General features: G+C 43.4%; 1 protein-coding gene and 1 pseudogene across 1 annotated transcript in view; both read left to right on the top strand.

The window, feature by feature from the left end:
- CABCOCO1 (ciliary associated calcium binding coiled-coil 1) overlaps positions 1-25,811 on the top strand; it is a 297,442-nt gene that overhangs the window by 188,521 nt on the left and 83,110 nt on the right. Inside the window, exon 5 of the mRNA XM_078642685.1 lies at positions 15,831-15,903. Coding sequence (XP_078498811.1) covers positions 15,831-15,903 — 73 coding nt within the window. The remainder of the gene's footprint in view (positions 1-15,830; positions 15,904-25,811) is intronic.
- LOC144754634 (small nuclear ribonucleoprotein Sm D1 pseudogene) lies at positions 8,948-9,509 on the top strand (annotated as a pseudogene).

The following is a 25,811-nucleotide window of genomic DNA, read 5'->3' on the forward strand; positions in this document are numbered from 1 at the left end:
GGAAGCTACATCTTGGTCTGCAAATTGTGTTTTTTGTGGTTGGTGTAAATCCGTTGAGTAGTTTTTGAGTTATAGAGTTTTTAAAATATTTGTAGATCTGGACATTTAGGCCTGCGAGAGTCTCTCGAGAATCTCGCAGGAGCACCAGTTAATAAAATAGAGCATTCTGATTGGCCCAGGAAGTCAGTGGCAGAACGAAATGTGAGGGGGCCACCCTGCAAGGTACACAGAAGGGCCCTCTGGAGCTTGGGGACCCCTGCACAGTGAGGGCTGCTGGGGCTTATGTTATGCCACTGCAGTGAGCTTTTTTCCCTTGGGCCATCTAGGAGCAAGTGCTCTGATTGGCTGCCAACAACATGAGACAAATGTTGCTGGCAGCCGTTATAGGACTCGGGGACTTATCGTTCTGTCGTGAACTTTAAAAAAAGAATATTATAAGGGGGCAGGTTGAGGATAGGATAGGGATCCGCTTCTCCCCTAGGTCTCATTGGGGAATCCAGAGGGACCAAAATATATAAAATTGTCAGCCTGTGTCCCACAAGATTGTGACAAAAAGGCAGCTACCATTACATAATAACCACCTTTAATGGCCCCTGGAACCCCATCCCCCTGGTCTCAATGCCTGTCTGCCTGCATGAAAACCCCATCCCTCTGGTTGGCTAACTTTCTGTGTCCCAGGGAGCCCATCTCAAGACACAGTAGTAGTTTCCCTGCCTCTACCGGCCCGGGCAGGGAAACTTGTTTTCTCCTGCTGGCCAGGAGCATTTTCAAATCTCCTGCTAAATAGGAGCAAGCACTAAGTCTAATCTCAGCCGGCGGAAGCTTTAGAAATTATCATATGGGAGCCAACTTGTGATCTGTTTCCCTGCCCGAAGTGATGCAGGCAGGGAAACAAAGCAACAGATTACTCCCACCTAGGGGAGCAGTTTAAAAAGTTACTCCCTCTAGTTGGGAGCAAGTCTGGCTCCCGCACCACCTGAAGGGCTGGCTCAGTGGGTGATCCTGGTGGGCACTGGGAGAATCCACCTGTAACTGATGTGGGCCATGGTGTGGTCCTGCCAAATAAGATGACGGACACTTAAACCAGAGGCATATATCCTGCCAATATCGCCGACCCATAGGGTCTCCTCTGAGACCTAGCTTTCCTGACCCTGCTCTGACAACAACTACAGCTTAGGACAGACTGGAACAGCTCTGACAACAACTACAGCTTAGGACAGACTGGAACACACGACCGAAATGCGAGTGATTGCTCTGAACGAGGATGCACTGCCCAACTCCCCCACAAAGTCTAGGCCTGCACTGTTCCCATGAGGCACAGGGTCAAGACTGATTTGCATATGGCCATGTCTGAAGTGGGGTGGCTTGGTGAGCAAAACAACAATGGATTAAACCCAGATCTGTGACTGGGGTGATGTTTTGCCATTGTGCAACATTCCGTCCATCATCTTGTGTGTTTTGCTGTTCACCCTATGTGGGAAGGGTATGCCCAGACGTGGGTCCTGTGCTCACTAAGCGACTGGAGTCAAGCTATCCTGGCTGAAGACGGCTGATAGCCAGAAACCGGTCCTAGGATGCTTGTTTCCAGTCCAGGGAAGCCATGGCTTGGCACTTTGGTCTGGACTGTTCCCATGAGGCACAGGGTCAAGTCTGATTTGCATATGGCCATGTCTGAACTGGGGTGGCTTGGTGAGCAAAATAACGATGGATTAAACCCAGATCTGTGACTGGGGGTGAATGTTTTGCCATTGTGCAACATTTCGTCCATCATCTTGTGTGTTTTGTAGGCCTGCAGCCCAGAACTGAGGACCCCCTTGACCTGAACCAAGGAGAGGCAGCGAACTCCAGCCACCGGCCCAGGGGACAGCTTAGAATGGGCGGCCGACGAGACAAGTTAGAATCTGCCCTGGAGGCATCCAAGCTGCATACCCCCTATGTGTCTAAGCTTCTGGCTCTGCACCACGAGCCCCCTAGCCTCTCCTGGCCTTCGGCCCTGTGAGGAGGTGCACTCCCGCTGACTGACCAGGGGGTTAGCGGGAATTGTGTCTCTGCCCTCCCCCAGTGTCTGCATTTGGATACTGGAATCAAGGCAGCGCTTGGCTCCCACCGAGTGAGGATCTTCATGGGGCAGCCCCGGGGCCGATTCTCTAAAGGGAGCAAGTTTGAGCTGCCAAAGGAGGGATCCCGTGGCCCAAAGCAGCAGCCACCCGAGGTGCTAAGGCTTCACTGGGGAGCAGTGACTCAAATCAATTTTGCGCCTGCTGCCTTTGGCACCTATCATGGTCAAATTGATGAGTAAAACAGCTCGCAATGGGTGAGTACCCCCGGGAGGTCATGGCAGTTCAGGATCTATGGCATTACCGCATCAACAGGAGGGAGACCACATGACAGTGGACCATTTTGATGCTGTCCTGCTGACACCCGCACTGCCCTGGAGCAGAAGAGAGATGCAATTGCCATTGATGTCAGGCTACTGCACGGAGATCACTGAAAATTTGCAGACAGAGTTGGGGACACAGAGTCCAGCCTGATCACACTGAAGCCAGAGGCAATTGCGCTACAGCTCCATGTCACCAAACTGCGTGAAGAAGCGCAGTCACTACAGGAGAGGCCACACAATGCGGAGGGGGGAAATAATATCAGAGTGGTGGGCCTGCCTGAGGGCACAGAGAGCCACTTAGCTGAACTTTTCATGGAGGACTGGCTGCTCCAGCCAGTGATCCTTCACACTTCAAAGTATTTACTGTGGAGAGGGCTTGCCGGGTACCAGCCAGGCCCCCTCTACTGTGTACAACACCCAAAGACTAATGGAGGTACAGCTGTTGAATTACGGAGTCCAAGACGGCATCCTGCAGTGAGCGCAAGCCTAAGGTTCATGGGACTTGATCGGTTAGAAAATACACATTTTCCCGGATTTCACAACCACCATGCAGAAACTGCATCAGGGTTTTCATTCAGGCCGACAGGCATTGAGAGTATTGAGCACACCTTATGACCTGCTGCACCCTGCTAAACTGAGGCTCACATCGAACCATAAGACTCTACCTGAAGGCGGTCTGGTCCTACGTGGAGGCTGATGGCCGCTATATCTCGGGCTTGGTTCTCAAGCTCAGAAGCCAATACTAGGCCACTGGCCCCGGATGTACCACCAGCGGCATCCTACTGGGGTCCCCACACCGGAACTTGCAGTAGCGGACCAAGTACCCTTAACTGAGGACATTTGCATGATGAAGGGGAAGGACACCTCATTAAGATCCAGCAACTCAAAAGGGGACACAGAGGCTTCCCTCACAGATGACCGGGGCTCGCTGATGAATGGCACACAGGTCACTCCTTGGACAGCTGTAAATTTGACAGAATTTGGCCTGAACCACCGCTTTCACATGCCTCGCAGTTGATCCTACTGAATATAATCTGACCACATTAGGGCACTGGCACACAGACGCTAACATCAGGAGGGTGGCGAAGGGCTCACTGATATATCTTTATGCCCTGTACCGTGCCCCCCACGAGTACCAACAGGCAAGAACACGCAAGTTCCATATCAATTGTTGTCATTGAGGTTTTGGTTTTGTTTTCTTTGTTGTTTTTTGTTTTCTTTGTTGTGTTTTGTAAAGTACATTTGACGTAGACAGGGGTATGGGAACTCACAGAGCTATATGACATAAACGCTCACCACCACAGTCATGTTCCCCCCACTTTCCCCCATGGAAAAGGGACACACATGACACTATATCCTCCTGCCACGTATACATGTCAAGTAAATATAACTTCATTACATGGAATGTGAGAGGTCTGAGCACTTCTCCAAAATGCCTACAGGGTACACGCTTTTCTGAAATGGTACTACATACTCAGCCTGTGCGAGAGACACAAAGATATGGGTGGCTTGTGGGGGTGCTGTTGTTAACACACCAAACCGATATAGATGCAGAGGAGATACACAATTCAGCAGGGGGCGCAGGGTGGAATAGACCTCTCTATGGCTAGCATACATATGCCCAACACTGGCTAATTACAATTCCAAGATGCCCTAACTCCTTATCTCACCAGAACCATTGGCATGCACAGGATGTTGGGAGCTGACTATAACCTGATCGTGGATTGTGAAGTGATTAAGTTCCATGCGTAGAGGTGAAGAAGCAGACGTAGCTGAGTAGTGTCTTTGTTAGTTTTTATTAAGTCTATAACATCAGTGGTAGCAGCCCCACCAGGAGCAACCTGCCTACTGCTCAGCCCATCTTCAACTGTCAACACTCACACCAGGCACCCAAGCATTCCACTCATGTCCATCACTCCAACATTCCAAACAGAACGTCACACTGGCTGAGCAGCTACGAACTAGGTAACAGGGAACATTATAAACACAGCAGGAAGATACAATAGATTGCATCCTGGACCATTCCCTGCCACCTCTGGTATCCGCCCCGGCCATGAATTTAGTCTTTGGCTTTTTACAACGGAACACAAGTGAGGCTCTGTCAGATCTCTGTGAGAACTCCACCCCGCGACTCTTGAGTACTCATACTACTCAAGTGTCCGCAGCCTACACACACGTCTAGACAGAATACTGAGCAATTCTCTGGGCTGATAGCATGGGTGTGTAACATTCTGAGTATTTATGTCGAACAGAATCATATCACAATCCCCTTCTGGTGATGATACTACCAGGAAAGCCCCCAACAGCTATACCCATGTAGCGTTTGCAGCCAAACGCATTATTGGAGCCCCCCATTCAGAGACGTGATAGGAGAGGCAATACCTAATTACTTTAGGGAAAATGATGGCACAGCTTCACAGTCAAATCATAACGAGATGCTGTCAAGGTAGTCATACGGGGAAAGTTTATTGAAACCTTCTATGGAGTTAGAATGACACTAGTGAGAGAACTTCGAGGTGTAGAACAAAAAACGCAGGGATCTAGAACCAACGGCGGTAGAGAACCCTCGAGACAGGCTGCGTCTATTAGAGCTGGAGAAAACACACCTGCCACTCATAATACACTTTTGCTGCTTACACTGCAAAGAATACCTCAATTGACAACATGGAGAGGGGTACCATACAGGTCCCCAGTGGGGTGGAGTCCAACAGACCTAATGAGATTCGGGGAGGGGGACCACACACCTACTCCCATTTTATTTACTTTTCTGCTCATGTCAACTTAATTTCTCAATGTAGGTTCAGTGACTGCGAGGGGTTTGATACAGATAAGCGCTGCCTGTAATAGGGCATTCATTTTGGAACAGACGTTGAGTATATTAAGGAACTGGGCATTCTATGAACAGTTGTATACATATTGAAAACTGTGTGCAATTAAGGTCTCTCATATATCTGTGGTTGATTGTTAATGTGAACTAGGCTACCCGTGAAGTGTATGATATAGGGTCAATGTTGCACATAAGACATGCTTGCTAGACATAAGGGAGTTGTATTTGTGAAGGCATTAATGATGCTTTATATTATTCTGAGCTATTATGCACTTACCTATGGTTTCTAATGCCATACTAGCTTATAGAGTAATGTGTACAAAAGAAGTTTGGATGATGTCAGTGATGTCATCCATGATATCATAGAACATGTCATGAGTGATGTATATGTGAGGTCATAAGCAGTGCATGGCGGGGCACAAGATATAGGGCTAGATGTAGGTAATTCTATTTTACCACTTCTTATATACCGAATTTTACCGATTCGGTATTTAAGAAGTGGTAAAATAGAGGGGGGGGGGATGTAGGTATTTCTGAATCGGTAAATACCGAATCGCTAAGATTCGGTATTTACCGATTCTGTAAATACCGATTCGGTAATGCCCATTGATTCCTATGGGCATTCAAGCCTATAGGAATCAATGGGCATTACTGAATCGGTATTTACCGAATCGGTAAATACCGATTCCAGCAAGGGTGCAGGGGTGTCACTTTGACACCCTCTAGCACCCCAAAGACGGGCATGTGTGCCATGTGGCACACAGACATGCCCTAGGGGCATGTCTGTCTGTCACATGGCTATGTGTGCATGCACACATGTGCATGCACACCTGGATTCGGTGTTTTACCACCCAATTGGATTGGGTGGTAAAATAACGAATCTGTAAGGCCTTTGGGACTCAGAAGAGTCCCACCTACATCTGGGATTTACCGAATCGGTAAAAATACCGATTCAGTATTTTACAGAATCGGTAAATTTACCGATTCGGTAAATTTACCGAATCTGTAAAATGATAAATCGTCCGTTACCGGTCGGTAAATGGCCTCCTACATCTGGCCCATAGTTAGCGCTGCTAATTAATTTTGTCAGCATCCATTAGGTCACAGAAATATATTACGGTGTACCTATAAATTGTTTCAGATGGATGGCCCCCCTCTCCCTACTTTATAGCGCTCTTGTCCTGTGAATAAATTGTCACATTAACGTATGACTTATTTACATTTTTTATTTCTACTACCACTAACGTGCCCACAAATTGTACAGTGTCCTGACAGGCACTGGAGCTTGAACTGCAATTTGTAAAACTTCCAAATAAATATATTGTAGTGGAATATTGTTGGCCACCTGTTCCCACATTTAAATGTGCAGATGTATCCCTTTGAGGAACTTTATCTGGCAAACTAAAGGCTTAATGTAATTTATGTAGCTAGGGTGCAAGAAAACCTCAGTCCTGCTGTGCGCAAAGTAGGTATGCAAAATCGCCTAATTAAATAACCTTACCTCAGATCTTCAACTGGGATGGGCAGAGAGTCCCTCTCGTTCTGGGGACAAATGTAAGATCCTAAGCTTGGCATGTAGGTCAGAAACATCTAGTAGTGCAGCTGTTTGAAAACAGTCAGTCAGAGTTCGAGATTGTGTAGAAAAATAATGCTGTCACCTGAAGGGCGAAGCTGTCAAGTTTCTTCATTTTCCAGTACTAAATGTTAACATGCATTCACAAAAATGTAGTATGCATTATTTGCACTTCACATGTTGCTCTATGCACATTGCTCTTTTTAAGGGCCTGAAAATGAATTTATTGATCAAGTTTTATATGTTATATTTGCTTACTTTATTTATTTTGGCGCGCAATATCCCCTATGGAAGTTGGGAACAAGTGAGTTGTTTGAAGCTAGTTAGGTGATGTTTGTGGATTTTTGATTGTGCTACGAACGATGCCATGTTCAAAAGTTCCACTTATAGAACTGCAGTCATATAACATATTCTTTATGGTACTATGCATGGCACCACTTTATAAAGGATAGCAGTCAATGATTCTAAATTATGTATGTTTTGGACTGGAGGTTTTATATTATTCAATTAAAGTTTTTAATATGTATTATGTGTCTTTGTTTTATTATGATGTCATGTAGTGTAGACCTCCTTAGGAGTTCCATATTATAATAAATCAAACTGAAACTAATAAATGTTAACAGATTTGTGTTCACCTAGATATTGAGACATATCATGTGGTCCCCCTTCAGGCATCTCAACTCTCAAGCTGCAATTCAGTAAAAAATATAACAGAGCTCTAACCTCTCTCTGCTGCTCTCTTTACCATAATCTGTTTATTTGAAAGGTCTCAGATATCAAGAGTCAAAGCAAATGGCAGTGCTAATGAACTGTTGCTCTTTCACCGGAGAACATTACTTACAAATTCTGCCTCACAAATCCTCATCCAGAGGCTCACTAACAGGAATGTTTCCAGGAGATTACATTGTGTTTTAGAGGAGGTTTTCCAAAATATGGTACAAAAAGGTTTATCTTAATACAGTGCCTGTAAAAATTGTTTTGTAGAAATGCAGACGCAGAAATGTAGTACAAGTAATTAAGGCTACAAACAGTGTTATGGCATTTTCAATTTTTATAAACACATTAAATACATCGTTTTACTGATTCAAAAGGTACTGTTTATAACTTGTTGGTGACTGAGCAGTGCTGAAGTAAAACAAAGATGATGTGCAATAAACAGGTTTTTGTCACATATTTTGTCCTATTGACATACAATGTGGTATGTGTGGGGATGCGCATTCTTCAGGGACCTTGTTTTTTGATGATTTATGAATGTAGGATTGCGTCATGCTGTGTTTTGTTGTTACGTCTCCATTTGTGGTGTGGAACATAACTCGCACAGCTGTGAACGTTTATTGTGCATTCTTCCATGCTTGGTTAGGGTACTTGGTAGTCCAGTGTGGGACAAATGTTGCATCAGTTATGTAATAAAGCCCGCGTATTGTGTGACTTGGAAGTCTGCTTCTAAATGTATTCATGAGCATGTGATAGTAACTGTTTACACAATCCATAATCCCTGGTTCTCTTCTGCCGGAGTACTATCTATATAAGAATTTGGTGTGTAGTCGTGAATCCCCTGTTTTACTCAGCATAACAAAGCAAAATAAAAATCCTCAAAACAAGCATGTAAGAAGTTGGATTAATATTTGGGGGTGAGAGACTACCAACCTGAAGGAATAATCGCAGGTCTTGTCAGGGAGAAGCTTCAAAAGAACTAGCTTAATCTGAGCTCAAATCCCTGGAATCTTTGGCCTAAAGCAGACAGGCTTAATGTGGCGCAATGTATAAACTAATTATGAAGTACCAAAACAATAATAAAGTAAAAATGCAACACAATAAAAATGCGGAACTGAATGAAAGAATAGAGTAAAGGTAATAAACAAAATGACAACAGCATGGCAAAAATTCAATAAGAGGAGCCGGAGATATGAGTTTTTAAAGCTTTAACGGAAACTAGCACCAAAAAAAGCACAAAGCGCCAATGATAGCGAATGGTTGCGGCACACAGGCACCTACCTATGCATAATTTGAGGCTGATGGAGTGTGGGTCTGATACACCAACCAGGTTTGTCCTGGTAAAAGACTTTCAGACTTTTTACGGTCACAAAAGGACAGAGTTTGCGACCACAAAAAGAGCTTTTGTTATATACCAAACCCAGATTGCAATTTGGTAACACATTAGGTGCCGGGGAGGCTTGTGCTTTTGTGGCCTTAGCCCTTCCGTGCTCAATTTTTTTTGGTTCCGCTCACTGGGTGTGAACTCTCTACGTATCGCGGCTATTTCTCCACCAATTTAGCTGTCAAAATGAAGCTTGTGAGGTTCTTGATGAAATTAAGCCATGAAACGGTTACCGTAGAGCTGAAAAATGGAACCCAAGTTCATGGAACAATTACAGGTGTGGATGTGAGTATGAATACACATCTTAAAGCTGTGAAAATTACCTTGAAGAACAGAGAGTCTGTACAATTGGAAACATTAAGTATTCGAGGCAATAACATTCGATACTTCATTCTGCCGGACAGTCTCCCTCTTGATACACTACTGGTTGATGTTGAACCGAAAGTTAAATCCTAGAAAAGAGAAGCAGTTGCTGGGAGGGGCAGAGGCCGAGGTCGTGGAAGAGGACGTGGCCGCGGAAGAGGCAGAGGAGGACCCAGATGATAATTTTTCACAAGTTACAAATGTCCCAAAAATTGAATGTTTTGTACAGGTTTTGTTTTTTAATAAATGGGTATATGCCCACAACTTGCCTCTTCTTACGGTCCACCGTTTAATGTATCCATTAAGTTTTCTTTCTCCAAGACATGGCCCTTTTTGAGTACACTCATTTTGCCACTTAAGACAAAACTATGACTTCACTGTAGCTCAATACTTTCCTTCCAGCTATTCAACAATTGTTATCTTGAATATGTTATGTTTCACTACATGACGAACCTTATTTATATATACATTCCGATTTGAGGATCATATTTTGAAGTTTGAACTGAAAGTATGGTTCCTGTCGCCATTTATTAGTTCCCTCATTCGGACTGTTCCCATTAAGTAGAAGTGAAAAAAATTAAGTTTTTCCACAAAGTTTGACATGTATTGTCATCCGGCAATGCTTAAGTGAAATAAAGGGTAACACATTACCGGCTCACAATTTGAGGTAGCAACTACATACCAAATAGGTATTTGGAAAGGGCGTTTTTAGAGCTTCCCTTCTAAATAGCAATTTGCAGTACGGTGGAAAAATACACATTTTTTACTGACTACTGAAAGGTAGTGGTAGCACATTCACAAACAGGAAGGGGTCTGGAAGGAACCCCTTTCCCTTTGAAAATGTTGAAAAAAAAGTTTTTAGGAGTAGGAAGTGATTTTATGGACCAGCCACTTCTTACTCTTCAAAAAAGTTAGTTATGCTTTTTATTTATATTTTTCTTAAGGCGACCCATGTTACTTGAAGGAAAATGAGTTACCTTTTCAATCAAAAAAATGTGGCTTTATTTAAAAGCCATCACAGATATGGTGGTCTGCTGACTTCAGCATGTCACCATCCCTGTTATGGTGGTGTTTCCTAGAGGGTCAGAATTGGAGACCTACCTCATTATTATTCATGAGGTAGGTCGAATTGTAAATAACTAGTAATAGTTTTTCCGTACCGACCTATTAATACATAGGTCAGTTTGCAAAATAAAACACTGATCGCAAAAATACTTCCTGCGAATTGTGATCAGTATTTTGCAAATGATTCTGTGTACATCTTGCCCTTAGACTTTTAAGTCTCAAACTCCCACCAGAGTACACTTGAAAAGGTTCTATGACCTCATGGAAGTTATTTGGGATCTGATTACGATGCCGTAGCGGAAGCAGGACCGCCTGACTAGAAGTCGGAGTTGCCGCTGCCCTGATTACAATGTGACTGCCTTCACACCGGTTGCAATGTGTATATTCTCTATTGCGGCATGTGCTGCGTGCTGCAGCACACACCCCAATAGAAAATAAACACAGTATAAAAATCTGACCCTCCAAAGCACCAACGGGCTTCTTGAGCCCGTCGGAAGCGCAGCATGCGGCCCCTCCGCCAGATGGTTCCAACCGCCGCATTGTAATGCCTCAGACGGACCGCAGGGGCAGATGTCGGGGGGCCGGACACCGATGAGCCGTCAGTGTTGGTCCCACCGATATCGTAATCATGCCCTTAGAGACTCACAAGGTGTCAGGCAGAGGGCAACAGCAGGGTCCAGTCCAGGTTGCCACTGGTGAGCTGAGTACTTCCATGAAAAAGCCTCTTGCACTTTGTTGTCTTCGTGTAGCTTGATAGGAAGAAAAGGCAACTGACCCTTTGAGTCCATTTCGTTGTCCTGGGTGCAAGAAGGAGCATATCTAGTTCTTCATGTCTTCTCATGTCACTGATAGCAGGTCCAGTCCTCTTCTGATCTTCTGTAGGTCCAAGAAGTCTTCTGATGTGAGTGCCTGGAAATTCCATATTTAGGCCTGCCCAAAGCTAGAGGATGGGGTGGCTTCTGACCCCTTCCAAACCAATAAGGTAAAGTTTAATGAGACACACCCTACCCACTTTTTCAGTAGTTCCTCTTTGTCTTACTGCAAACACGCCCAAAATGCAATGTGTGGGTATTTTCACTGTGCCGAAAGTCTTCTGCCACACTAAACCTGGACTCTGAAGGCCAGCTGTGTGTGTGGGGAGTATACTATAGAAATCCTTGTGTCCTCCCACATTTAATACTGAAATGCAGTTTGGAGCAGTCTCTGTACCCACAACAAGCCCAGTTAATGAAGTCTGGTAGGACAAAAGCAACATCCTTCCGCAACCAGACAGTGGATTCAAAAGAATTGTCTTGACATCCAGTTCTCTCCCTTTTAAGTGCACCCCCAGTGTTATATGTTAACCCAGTAAACCTGTCAAGCAGGATTTGAGACTCAAGCAGGATTCTACAGTTTAGCATCACAAAGGATGCCACAGCCCTCACCCTACATATTCAATCAATCAGGGGGTTTATATAGCGCGCTACTCACCCGTGAGGGTCTCAAGGTGCGGGGGTGGGGGCGGCTCCAGATCAGTTGAAGAGCCAGGTCTTGAGGTCCTTCCTGAATGTGTGCAGATTTGGGGAGAGTCTGATGTTCACAGGGAGCTCGTTCCAGGTTTTGGCTGCGATGTAGGAAAAAGCTTTCCTGCCGGTTCTGTTTCTACGGATGCGGGGGACCTCTGTCAGGGCGAGGTCGGCGGAGTGGAGGTTCCTCTTGGGTATTTGGAAGCATACACTCTTGTTGAGGTATTTGGGTCCAATATTAAGGAGGGATTTGTAGGTGTAAGTGAGGAGTTTGAAGGTGACCCTCTTCTCGACGGGGAACTGTGCTCATGGCGCGCTGTCCCTAGGACGAGTCTGGCTGAGGCATTCTGGATGGTCTGGAGTCTGTGCCGAAGAGTTTTGTTGATTCCGGTGTAGAGGGCGTTGCCATAGTCTACTCTGCTGGTAATGAGTGCATGGGTGACAGCCCTTCTGCAGTCGGGAGGGATCCATTTGAAAGTCTTATGGGCTTGCCTTAGGCGCGCTCGCTGCGTGTGACTGCGCGGTGGCTGCCATTATGTTGGGGAGGGGAAAGGGACGTAAAGCTGGGAGGCGGGGTGGTCAGGGGGAGGGGTCACGGGAGAAGTAGCGGGAATGGGGGAACGGCAAAAAAAAGAGTGGAAGAGGGGAGAAAAGACTGGCATAACAGTGAGGCACAATATCAAGATATAACAGCAGTCAGGCACAAGAGGTAAAAAGAGGCACAGCATGGAAAAAAAACAAGTTTGAACAGCAGTCAGACACAAAGAAGTGAATTAAGGCACAGAGCGGAGAAAACAAGTTGGGCAGCAGTCAGGCACAAAGAGGTAAAATTATTGCACAGAGCGGACAAAAACAAGTTTTACCATCAGTCAGGCACAAGGACGTGAAATTAGGAGGAACAGAGCAGAGAGAGCAAAACCAGAATTAGGGTAGATTCGAACCCTGCAAAGGTGGGGCTGACAGGCGAAGCAGAGCACAGTGGAGCTGCAGGGAGAGTGTGATCCTGAGATCGAAGTCGGAGGTCTCACATATTCTATGTAGTTTAGAGGAACAATATATGCCCATTCATGTCAGCCTATTGTTTGCTTCTCTGAGACATTTCACACCTTGCTTACACCTATTCAATGCTGAGCACAGGCTGAGAGCTGGCAGAAACGTATTGTAATTAGCATTCTGACAGCTCAGGCAGGTAAAGGGTAACTTTTTAAAAGTCACTTTTCCATAATATTTATTAAAATCGGACATCACCATTGAAATAGATCTTTAATAACTATTAAAAAATTGTTGTTTCATTATTTTGCCCATTCTCATAATACAATATTAGCATTTAATATCGCTTCCTGGTGGTTGTCAATGGGCCAGACTGCCTACAGTGAAAATAGCTTTATTGTGCTAGTCACTATAATGACATGTTAACGTTAAATTTCTACCTGTCTTACTTTTAAATGCCATGCACCCTGCCTTGTGGGCTACAAAACCTATATAGGTGCTGTCAGGGGCGGCTCCTCCGTTGGAGTGGACGAGCGCTACCCCGCTTAAAATCCCCTCAAACCCCTGATAAATACAATGGCAATTTATTACCATTTTATTATTATCCAATAAGCAAATGTGTACGGACAGGTATTCCTTTTAATCATCTCTTTTATTAAATCAATTTGAGTTCTTTGCATCAACGCACAGCATGCAGCCAACGCATTTCATTCAGTTTGCACTTGAACTTCGTCAGGGCTCTAGCAGTATGGATAGAATTGAGTATTCAATTAGATCCCAGTCCTCTTCAAGTGAAGAGTATAACAAGTGTAACGTCGTGGTATGCTTGTTGTCTTACATATATCTTGCGGTTATTAAAATAGCATGGCCTCATATTAAGGCCTCGTGTTTGATAGCCCGTAAATTATGCCGGAAATCAGTAGCAACCCGTCACAACCCCAACCCCAACCGGGTTAGAAAAATACATGTTATTTAAATACCCGCCAGATTTGTGTATGACGACAAACATACCGCGACAATACACTTGTTATACTCTTCACTTGAAGAGGCCTGGGATCCAATTGAATACTCAATTCAATCCATACTGCTAGAGGCCAGACGAAGTTCAAGTGCAAACTTAATGAAACGCGTTGGCTGGATGTTGTGCGTTGATGCAAAGAACGCTTATTGATTTGATAAAAGAGATGATTAAAAGGAACAACTGTCCATACACATTTCCTTATTGACTCTGGATAAGAAGTTCTATGGTGCACCATTCCAAATATTCAAAACTCCGTGTACAGTATAACGTTATCTTGCGTTGCTGTGCACTACCTTTATGTATGTCCTGACCAGCAGGTTCTCTCTCTTCAATGTGTAGATTCTCTGCAATGCTTTCATTATTTTCAACTGCTCCTCAGCAGCTGGAGCTGCACTTTGACTCCACATCCATGAAGCAATTTGTTTGGACCAGGGCAGACTCTCTGGGAGAGCACTGCAGCTCTTCGGGTTATGTATCCCCTATCTCATCGCTAATTGTATCATCCTGCCGAGCATCGGTACATGCCAATGGCTAGATCACACACAAAGCTTAGTATTACACATCTTTATTTGTCTGTGTGTAACTGCATACTCAAAATTTTAAACCAGCCTCAATGCATTCCACTTTGAAACTCTAAGGAGTCCATCAGGAGCCAAAAGAGTTCCGCCGTTGATGCTCGCAAGACACTACAGGGGTGACTTATGAATATTTAAAGCGGAGGTTTTACCCGTCAAAAAGGTTTATTTTGACAGGTGGAATTTCAGTTTTTAAAGTGTTACGGTTAGGCTACAGGGGTAGACCTGAAAACATGTTTGCACTGTCACTGTAGGGGATGGCACAATAGGTGCTGCAGACCACTAGTGGCATTTAACTTCCAGGCCTTGGATAAACTTTGTACCATACACTAGGGAGTTATTATATCATTAAATATGCCAATTAGGAGAATGCCAATACAACCATGTTTAAAAGGGGGATCTCAGGCACTTTTCTACTGGTCATTAGGGGTAAAATGCACGTTGTTTAAAAGTCAGCAAAGGTATAGGCTCCAGCAAACGACAAACAATGTGGGGTGACAATGCAGAAACTGCATATTTCCAACCAAGCATTTTCATTTTTCCGCTTCTTGAATTCTTGTTTATTATAAACTAGTTCATTAAATAATCACTTTCAGACTTTCTGTGGATTATCTATTTTATGCCAAGGCTGGTTAATTAATGTTCGTGTCTCTTTCTGGGAATTTTACTGACGAGCTGAATTGTACCACAAAATGTACAAATACTTTCAACTAAGACATATTCCACTGGATTAGAAATTGTAGCTGTTTCAAAAGAAATCTTTGTGATCCCAGTAGACTGACATTCTTCTGTTTTAAAAGCAATTTTCCAGGAACACTCTGACAATATTGTTCGCCTTTTGTGGTTGCTCTTAGCGAGAATCTGAGAACACCCTCCTGTTACAGTATGAGCCATCCTCCTGCTCTGAATGTCTCTTTACCTTTTTATGATGAGCAGCAGCAACTAAAAGAGGCATATATATCAACGTGCGTTATAGAAAAAAATAATGCAGCACGTTGTCTTAAAATTAAATGCAAATTTGTAAGGAATGCTTCAATCACGTTGAGTACGTTTGGTATAACTGCCTGTTTTTCTATATTTAAATACTAATAGGTTCCATTCACTCACACTCCTTTATCCATATGAACGCTCCACGTAATGAATTTTAATCCCTTACTCTTTTTTATTTACTGTGTAATGGCGGCTGACATTATTACCTGCATTTTTGGTTTGTTCAAAGCTGAAATGCACTCTATATTTATTATAATGTGCATGCCTTTGATTTATATTTAATGTTATTATTAATTAATTTAACTATTGTCTAAAGCTCTAGTTTCTTTACTTTCAGTCGCGTTGAAGATAAGTGCTGATACTCCTTTTCTCTTTTAAAAATTGTAAAATCTTTTATAATAAAAATATGTAAATGATACACAAATGCATTTGTAATTTTGCAGCCTTTTTCAGCACTATAAACTGTATGAATGCATGGTGAGCTCTTCCAGGGATGAACTTGTGGTTGGAACCGAGGTATGTATACAATAATAAATACCATTATAGAAATAATAAATAATAATAGAAATATTCACGGATGTTAACTAAATAATGCCACGATTGCTGGTAGTAATTTTTCATTTATTTTGATTCACCACCAAAATAGCGCTTTGGCAAAAAAATAATCAAATGTAAATAATGCATGTAATTCCTTATGAATCAGATACTACGAGGCATTAGAAAAGCCAAAGTAGAAGGAAAACGTGTTGGAAATAGAAGACAAACGAAGAGAAACTGTGGCCTAGCTGGAGTCCCCATATAGAGCGGCAGGAAATGGTAGCATGGGTTCACAAATGTTCTTTCATTAACAATAAGTGATTTGCCATAGTTTTCAGTGCTAGCCTAAAAGTACCTATTTTAGCAGAGTATGTAAAACATTTCATCTATAAACCAAGACTTTGTTAAATGGATATGTGCTGCCTTGTTTTCATCTTGGCATTTGGGTAATTGTTAAAACACGACAGAATAGCTTGATTCCAATCCAATGTCCTGCTACATGGTCTAGGGTAAAAACCCCTGTGACGGATGGATAGCTGTGTGGAACAATGCTTAGCTGACAAAAAGAAATGTATAGATAGAATGATCATATCAGCTCAGCTGAACTCATCATGCACTCACACACTGCATTGGACCCAAGAGGTCAGTGTCAATTTGCCTCAAAATTGATGATTGACCAGCCTCAAGACATACATGTCGAAAGTGCAGGTGAACCTCTGCATCAGGAACCATGATAACAGCAGGGCCACATATGCACTGTTGTCCTAGGATAGGATGCCAAACCCTGCAGAATTGAATAGAACAACTTTGCTTTAGCAATGCCACTCATGGTTGTGCATTAGTCATAGGGGCTTCTCCAATGCCTCATTGAGCTGTGCCATGATCTGTTTCATGTAATTGAGTGCCAAGCTAACCCCTGCATCAATGTCCAAGAAAGAGTGAAGTGAAGGTCATATTAAGATTCTCTAGGAAATCATGCACCTTTATAGCCAGTGGTATCTGACTCTAGAAAAGGCCCATTATGCTTAGACTAGTTTGCCATTTGTCTGTCACTATGTCCAGTTAAACATTGCTGCAGTTGTTGTTGCTACTGAGAAGCCTCTAAAGGTTTTTCAAGGAGTCAGACGCAACTTGCTGAGGTGCAATTTGTAGTTGAATCGTTTTCAGTGGTACTTTACAGCAGGAACCAAGAATGCCAATGGATATTGCAAAGGTCAGGTGTCATTCATGATTTCATTCAGTTGTTTGACAAAGTATTCACTGTCTATTATGAGCCATGCAATGCATTATGGGAAATATAACAGGAAGAATTTAACTTGACACAAGGAACAACTTCCCAAGATGGCTCAGCATATTAGCCAAGCATGTTATGTGTAGTGTTTGAGTATAAATTTGATGAGTATTTTATGCTCAGAGGATGTAAATACCATTGTCTGAGTTAAAAGAAATAACATTAGGAAAGGCCATGTTGTAATCAGCAAGGATTCTCACAGCTGCTTGACCTACTCTTCTGTGTTGCACTGTGAGAGGGAATCTATATATACAAGGTGGTTCTGGATTCATCTGTCATCAGGCGAATCTACCCCTAAAATGAAAAGGGGATACAGCATCCTTCAACTTCTGGGACTTCGCTCATTATTATGACATTGATCTTTTTATTTTGCAGTTAATGTTTGTGGTCAATTTTGATTGCCATATACATCTCTGGAGATAGCACGCTAACAGCTGATGATATCTCCACTGTTTTGCACTCACTATCAAAGAAATCCACACAATACTCAGCGGTCACTTTTGTTCAATGGAAAGTTCAGCACTCCACAGTCACTGACCCACTTACTTATTATTTAAGGATTAAATAATGATTGCACCTAAAGCGCTTTTTAAGATTATTCATGAATTTATGAGCCCTCAGGTGTGCACGCAGCCCTCCTTAATGTTACAGGAATTGTGTGACTCTCTTGTCACGTTTTTTCAAGAGAAGATTTCACAGATTGATTTAAACTTAAATATCCTGCTCATGATGTACCCTTGTGTTACCAGTAATACGACAAATACTGAAAGAGCTAGGACACCCTCACTAATCGGGTTTGAACCTTCTCTTTGGAGGAGGCCCAGAGGTCCCTAGGCTCGGTGAAATAAGGTCCCCCCTTGATACCTTCCCGTCCAAAGTGATGGCTTTACTATCTAAACATCTAGCTCTGGCCATTCAAGCTATATTCAATTGTGCAGTGGAAACTGGCACAATTCCCTCTGAATGGAAAGTTGCGCATGTCCTACCGATCCTAAAGAAAGCTAACCTGGATCCGATCATTTTATCAAATTACCGTCTGATATCTCTGCTGCCCCTTACTGCTAGAAGGCCTAATTAAGAACCAAACTAAAATCCTACCTTGGAAAGAATCAACTTCTGGGCTCTTTTCAGCCTGGATTTAGACCTGGCCATATCATGGAAACGACCCTACTGACAGTCACGGAATAATTGAGACTCTCACTCCATACTCCACACTCGTGCTGCTGGATCTCTCCGCAGCTTTTGATATTGTTTCCCATTCTATGCTGAGGAAGAGAATGCGTGAGCTGGGTGGTCAGGAGTCCGCTCTCAAATGGTTATACAACTTCTTGAATAACAGATTCCACACAATCGCTCTCGGCCCCTATGCCTCCTGCAAGATTCATCTGGACAAGGGAGTACCACACGTTTCATGCTTGAGCCCCACTTTGTTTAATATATAAATGGCACCCCTTACCAGGATTATTGAGCCTTTCGGCTTTGGAATAATATCTTATTCTGATGATACTCGGTTGACCTTCTCTTTTGATTCTGATCTAGTTTTAAACAAAGATTGCTTTGCATAAGGAATGCTAGTTATTTCGTTTTGTATGACCAACAAATGCCTAAAAATGAACACAGATAAGACCGAGATTCTGCTGTTTGGCAAAGCTAGCTTTCTGTGGTCAAGCGAATGGTGGCCCTCTCAACTAGGATCTGCCCGTCTCCTAAACCATCAGTGAAGAATCTTGGCATAAAAAGAGACCAGACTGTCTTTATGAAAGATCATATTTCGACTACCACAGGCATGTGCTTCCATAATATTCACCTTATACGCAGAATATATCCGTATTTTACAAATTCTGCCAGAAGAACATTAGTCCAAGCCCCGGTAGTAAGCAGGCTAGACTACCAGAATGCTCTACTGGCTGCAGCGAGGGAGTCTCTAATTGCTTAACTACAGGTAGTGCAAAACACGGCAGCCATACTTAACCTTAATCTTCCCTTGGGCACCCCATCGGCCCCTTCATTGAGAACTCTGCATTGGCTACCAGTAAAAAACATTAGCATTTTCAAGATATGCTGCGAAATAGCCCTAGGTATCTTCAACAAAGAGGTAAAGCTTATACTCCCGCCAGAAGTCTACGATCAAAGGATAAAGCCCTGTTGTGCATATTGGTGATTCAAGTGCTATATCAGGTGTAATTAACATAACATATACAAAGGCATACTAATTGTGAAAGGGATAAAAATTGTGTCTGAAGAGCAATTTCTGTGGAATTATTGATGCATGTGGTATCAGTACAGCATTTTCTGTGCTTTTGGAATTACATTTACGTAAACACGGAGCACTTCAATGTAGCTGTGGATCCTGGACAGGATCCACAGCTACATTGCATACAGTGCACAACATTATTGCTCTGTCAGCACACCTGCAAGTTTCTGTTCCCTGTCGCCTATGTTGCTGCAATTATATAGGTAGCTAAATGGGAGCTCTTCTTCACACCTTAACAAGTTGTATGAATTTTCACTTCATGGTTCCTCTGGCCAAGTCTGAATTCCTTTGCATTGTTTTAGTGCATTTGTTTGATGCCTCTGATTTGAAATGTATCTGTCTCTGAGCTGGTCTGTATATAAAAGTAAATATAATGTTACAATTTATAATTTGGAAAAACATTTTACTACGTTTAAGGTGGCATGAACCCTAAAAGTTTGAACCAGTGACACAAAAACTTAAAGAAAAGTTTTTACCATGTTGGGCAGTCTTTAGTGCATGCTCAGTGTATTTCATGCATGTAGTGGACCACATAAGCACAAACTGCTTTGGATGTGCACTGGAAAATTCTGAAGATGGTCCTGGGTCTAATATGTACCAGTGTTTTAAAAAAATGTGCTCACGACTTGTAGTATCAGCATTACTCCTACCTGATTTGAGAGGTCTTGTAGTATATATGATCTCTCCAAGCAAGTACGAGTAATGCTGATTGTGGTGCAGCACATGTAATCTATCCACATGCATCTCCACTCTAATGGAAGTTTTCCTTACATTCAAACCCTCCAATTGACGAGAAACTAAAGCCAAAACTTTTGATAGAAAGAGGAGCACAACCTTTGTCACAATAGGAACAAAACGCTTTTTTAGTGGATCCAAAGAAGGTCATACATGTTATTCAACCGGCTGCCCCATTCTTGTCCTGATGAAGATCCTGTTAGATGCATAGAAGGCGCACGCTTTCATAGAGGGTCAAAACGTCACTGAAGCCATCAGATTTGATAGAAAGCAGAGCAGAACTTTTGTCACCATTGGAACAAAACGCTACTTGATGGGTCCTTTGGTGAGTCCCAAGAAGGTCATACATGTCATTCTACTGGTTGATCCATACCTTGTCCTGATTACCCTGTTAGATGCATTGAAGGGGCACGCATTCTTAGTGGGCCAAAACGTCATCAGTTCATGCATTGCCTATACCAAAACTCCACCTTTTGTGTAGCTCAGGTTCAGATGAAAAATGTGGCCGTCCACGAGAGACTGAATACTTGGAACTAGTGGGAAGGCCCATCTAAGCATCTGAACTTTTTTGTGTTCTTGTTTTTGTATATGTACAGTCACCTGTGTTTTTCTGACGTACTGCACGAGCACCTTCTCACTTAGCACATATGGACCACCTTATTGTTTGATCATATGATGTATTGGTACTCAATGACTATGAAATACATTTTTTATCTAATAATTATGTTATTCGGGCCTACATGTTGTGTGATTTATTTCTGCATTATTCCGCATTTCCAACTTCTAAAGCATTTGTGCTATTATTTTTGGTAATTGAAAACGAATCTTATACAACAGACCATTTTTTATATACAAGAGAAAATTATATCAGTACCTCCACACTATTGTCTGATGTTCATTGACTAACGGCCCAATGTCAGTCGGGCCATCAGACAAAATGTTTCCGCTAGCAGAGCTAGGTGTTCTCCCCCATTGGAAACTGTTTCTCTGGACACTAAATAGAAAGGAGTAATCAAGTTTGGTAGACAGGCTATTCCACCACATTTTTGGCAAAGTGCTCTGTCCATCAAACTCTAATAAGGCTGTCAAATGTGCAAAACCCTCTCTAAGGACAGTCTTTGTTGGAGGTGGTTGGCAGCAATCAATAGAGGAACAGAAGGTGATGAGTGGCCCTCACCGAGGGACACACTCCTCTGCTGCTTTCATCTCTGCTGCATGTGTGGCCACCCATGGACGTCAATTCACCAAAATGTCAGGGTTCATTGGATGTGACATCATACAACATTTGACCTTTAATTTGACTCAGCTTGTTTCGTACTGCAAAAGGAACCACACAGTGTGCCGTAAGGCACTGCTTAATTGTTGCAGCTCCAGTACATTTTCTACATGCACTGCAGCTTTCTCACCGTGAAGGTAACAACTGTCATCCTAGCGCTAGGTGACGCCAATTCTCGCTTGCCCTCAGGAAAAGACTCACTACCAGTGGGTGGTGGAGTTTTGCGAGGACTCCCCGTTACAAGTGTAACACGAGGGAGCAAAACTCCGTGACCTCCGCAGGTGCAGCGGAAATTATTGTCCATCCCTACTAAAAAACAGACGGGGGTCGATTCCGATCCGGTAAAAAGCACTCCGAATCGTCGTAGGGACCGTTTTTTCCCCGTACGAATCGTACCCGTAAACATCCCGTACGTACGACGAAGTACGATTCGTACCAGGAGCCGTACTCCGTACGAGTCGTACAGAGACCGTACAAATCGTATCCCCGTACGATTCGCCCTCGGAACCCGATGTACGCGACGTCTGTACGGTTCGCGGCTGCTTTTTCCGACCCGGCAAGTACGATTCGTGTTGGGTACACTCCGTACGACCCTTTTTCTACGGGAGCTGAAAACTCGTGTAGAAGCAGAGTTCGCCCCGAAACAGGTATGGAACGCCCCCCCCCCCCAGGGTACGGTGCGTGCCCCTTATGATCGTAGCGGTACAGCTTGTATACCCCATGATCGTAGGGGTACGGCTCATAAACCTACAATCATGGGGTACGGCTCGTACACCGCATGATCGTAGGTGTACGAGCCGCCCTACGATCATATGGTGTACGAGCCGTACCCCTACGATCATGGGTGTACGAGCATACCCCTACGATCATGGGGTGTACGAGCCGTACGGTGTGTATGTGAATCTGCGCTTTTCCATATGAATCGCCCTTACCTGACGTGGCCCGTACGAATCGCGTCCTGATCACCCGGTCTGGATCGTACTCGCCGAGTCGTATGGTGTGTGTACGAGTCGTACGGAAACGGCTCCGGATACGAATCGTACTGACGGTGATTTTACCGGATCGGAATCGACGCCATGATGTTAGTATTATTTATTTTTCTTTTTTTGCTATTTGCTTTAATAGTAAAATTTAAATCATTGATATTTTTTCCTGATTAATTGTTGCTATACGCAGATTGAAAATGGCAATTTGTTTCTTTTTTATATTGAAAATTCAATAAAGACATAAATACAACAACACTAAATATTCAGAAAAGAATGTGTGCTCATGCTGCCTATCCATAGCTGTCAGACAAAAAAGGAAAGTAAAATTATCAACCGAAAAATAATAGTCAAATTGATTGTGTTTTTTGTCAACGTATATAACAAATTTTCCACAGCTATTCGGAGGGGCTGTCTGTAGCCAGTGATTGTCTGTTATCCACTGAGGAATATTGGCTGCATTTTTGCCAGATTTTTTCTGATTTTGGTAAATGGATCACAAAAAAGCTTGATTCAGCCAGTGATCCACTTCCGCACACAGAAATTAATACTAATAGTATTAATAAAAGCAAAGAAGAAATATGAAAGCCGTAGCTGACGCTTATAAATCACCTCCTACATGCTTGGTTGGCTACAGACATCTTATTGGTTCTCTTTTCCTGTGTTCACATTGGGAAATGTAATTCAGTTAAGTTTCTAATTTTCCTACCGTTATTCAATAAAGAAAGAAGCTTTCAAAGCGGCGCCTCCAATATTGACCTCATTTCTTGTTTAGTATTAATCCATACTTCACCAAAATATTTCAAGCTCTGATCAAAAGTTACTGAAACAAGTGCCACATGTGATGTCACACAATGGCAGACCCTTAGTAAAGGATAATGGGTCACCACTAAGTAGCTCATTTGCTAGTCTCAGATGTTAAATGTGTACCAATGAGGCGAATCTTTTCCGTATACAATATTAATGTGTGTTAAAATGACCTGATAGCTAAATATTAGTGCCACAGAATGCACCACGTTATGCCTCATAATATTAATTTCCTGTTGCAGAATTCAGTCGACTTTGCTTATAATTTGAGCTTCCATTCCCACATCATTCCAGTGGCCTACAAGTAAAGGTTAAGGTTAGACAGTGTATCAAAAACACAGAGGGGCTTATTCATGAGAGCCCTGCATCACTTTTGCACCCCATAAAGTGGTACAAGCGTAACACAGGGTTCTAAATCAGATTTATCAAGCCACACAAAGCAACCCTGCATAACTTTGAGTGGCCTAATAGATCTTGAGTAAGGCAACGCAGAGCATATCGCTACGTCGCCTTACTCTGCGGCCGGCGTTCCATGGGCATTGCAGTGGGTTTTCCAATGCAACATCCATGGATTTTGATGCTGCCCCAGATTTACAAAATCATGTAAACTTGGGGAAGTTCCAAATCCTAACGCCTCCCGATGTGAGGGTTAATGAGGAGAAATATCCTTATGTCCAATGTTCCCTCTAATTTGTTTCCTCTATGTGCGGCAGTGTAAGGTCTCTGTGCACTGCAGCCAATGCTATGTGTGCCAAGAACCAGACTGCGCATGTGGGTGCAGCGACAAATATCAGTGCAAAAATCACTCCAAAGATTTTGCTTAAAAAGTGAAAATACAGTTTATTTCCACACATAAAGCGCCACATGATGGGGTTTAAGTCAGGTTTGCAATTTACATACACACACCATGACATGAATTGGTTACACAAGCAAGCTCACTTCGGCTTTAATAAAAGTACAAGACTCCAATGGTGGTACAAAGATAAGATTTCACTAAAGATTCTCAACTAGAGCTTTGTTCATAGGATGGGGAAATGTTTGGAGCCTATACAAGATCACATAACTGGTGATACATGGAAGGGGGCACATGTTATGCCCCCCTGTGTGCATGCAGCCCTAGTTCCTGCAGGGCATGAACTGTTGACACTGCGGCCTCAAATCAATTCTTTGAATGCTCTGAGAACCCTTTTGAATTCAATTTGGAAAATTCTCTTTCCAATAGAGGAAGACTAGGTGGCTCTCCCTCCTCCAGTGCACCAAACAATACATGGATATTTAAGAAACGGACACTTATGAATATATTCCATCTGTACTGAGTGAGTTGTGTGTACCTACATACCCAGCCACCTTCCTTTTCTGTGTGTATAGTATATATATTACCTACTGGCGGTCGCCAGTAGGTATATATAGTTAGGACCTAGTTTCCATAGGAAATCCGCAACATTCTATTGGGAATAACTTAGGCGCCTGTTGAGGATTTTGCGTGTAATTTTCCAAAATTCAGGCCAGCTCCGCTCCGCTCCTTCCCTGGAAGTTTCAGAGGGATTCATTATGCAGGGGCCGAGAAAAAAGGGGGGTCCCAAAACGTGTTTTCCTCATGTTATTTTCCATAGGACGATTAGACACGGCTACAGCCCGAACCGCTGAACGGAATTACACCAAACTTGGCAAAATGGTAGGGACTGGTACGCAGTAGTGCCTTTTGTTTAAATGATGTAAATCCCTCCAGTAGTTGTGGAGAAAATTGAATTTGAAAACACATATATATCTATATCCGCGCACCGTACGCGTACCAGTACGTGCACCCGTATGCGTACGTACGCGTACGTACGGGTACCTCTCTGTGCACGAGCTGCATGCTGATTGGCTGCCACTGTCTGTCAACACTCCAAAACAGAAATTGTGGGCAGCCATCTTGTGCCTCGGTAGACTGAGGCACAGGAAAGCAGAAAAACAAACATGTAGAACTCAAAAGGGGGGCAGGGTAGAAGCACCCTGACCCCCTAGACCTGCTCAGGGGGTGCGCGCAGGTATGCACAGGTACGTGTACGGTGCGCGTACCGGTACGCGTACGGTGCGAGCACCCCGTAAATAAAAAAATATATATTTTTGGGGGGGGCCTTGGGGGTCCTTGTGGAACCCCCTGAGCAGGCCTAGGGGGTCAGGGTGCTTCTACCCTGCCCCCTTTGCGAGTTTTCCACCTTTGTTTCACTGCTTTCTTGTGCCTTGGTTCTACCGAGGCACAAGATGGCTGCCAACACTTCCTGGTTTGGAGTGTTGACAGGCAGTGGCAGCCAATCAGCATGCCTTCCCGAGAAAGCTGCATGCTCATTGGCTGTCAACACTTCTAACCAGGAAGTGTTGGCATCCATCTTGTGCTAGTGTTGACAGACAGTTAACAATTAACGCCTCCATCATCACCAACTACATCTTCTACACTAAACGCACTTCCAAACGAAAAGCTCCTTTCTCCGCCTTCTCCCCATCACAAACTCACGCAATATCCCATATGGTCTAAAACTCTCCACCACTCCCTCCCCT

This window comes from Lissotriton helveticus, chromosome 5_1 (genome assembly GCF_964261635.1).
Source record: "Lissotriton helveticus chromosome 5_1, aLisHel1.1, whole genome shotgun sequence".
In the NCBI taxonomy this organism is placed as follows: Eukaryota; Metazoa; Chordata; class Amphibia; order Caudata; family Salamandridae; genus Lissotriton; species Lissotriton helveticus.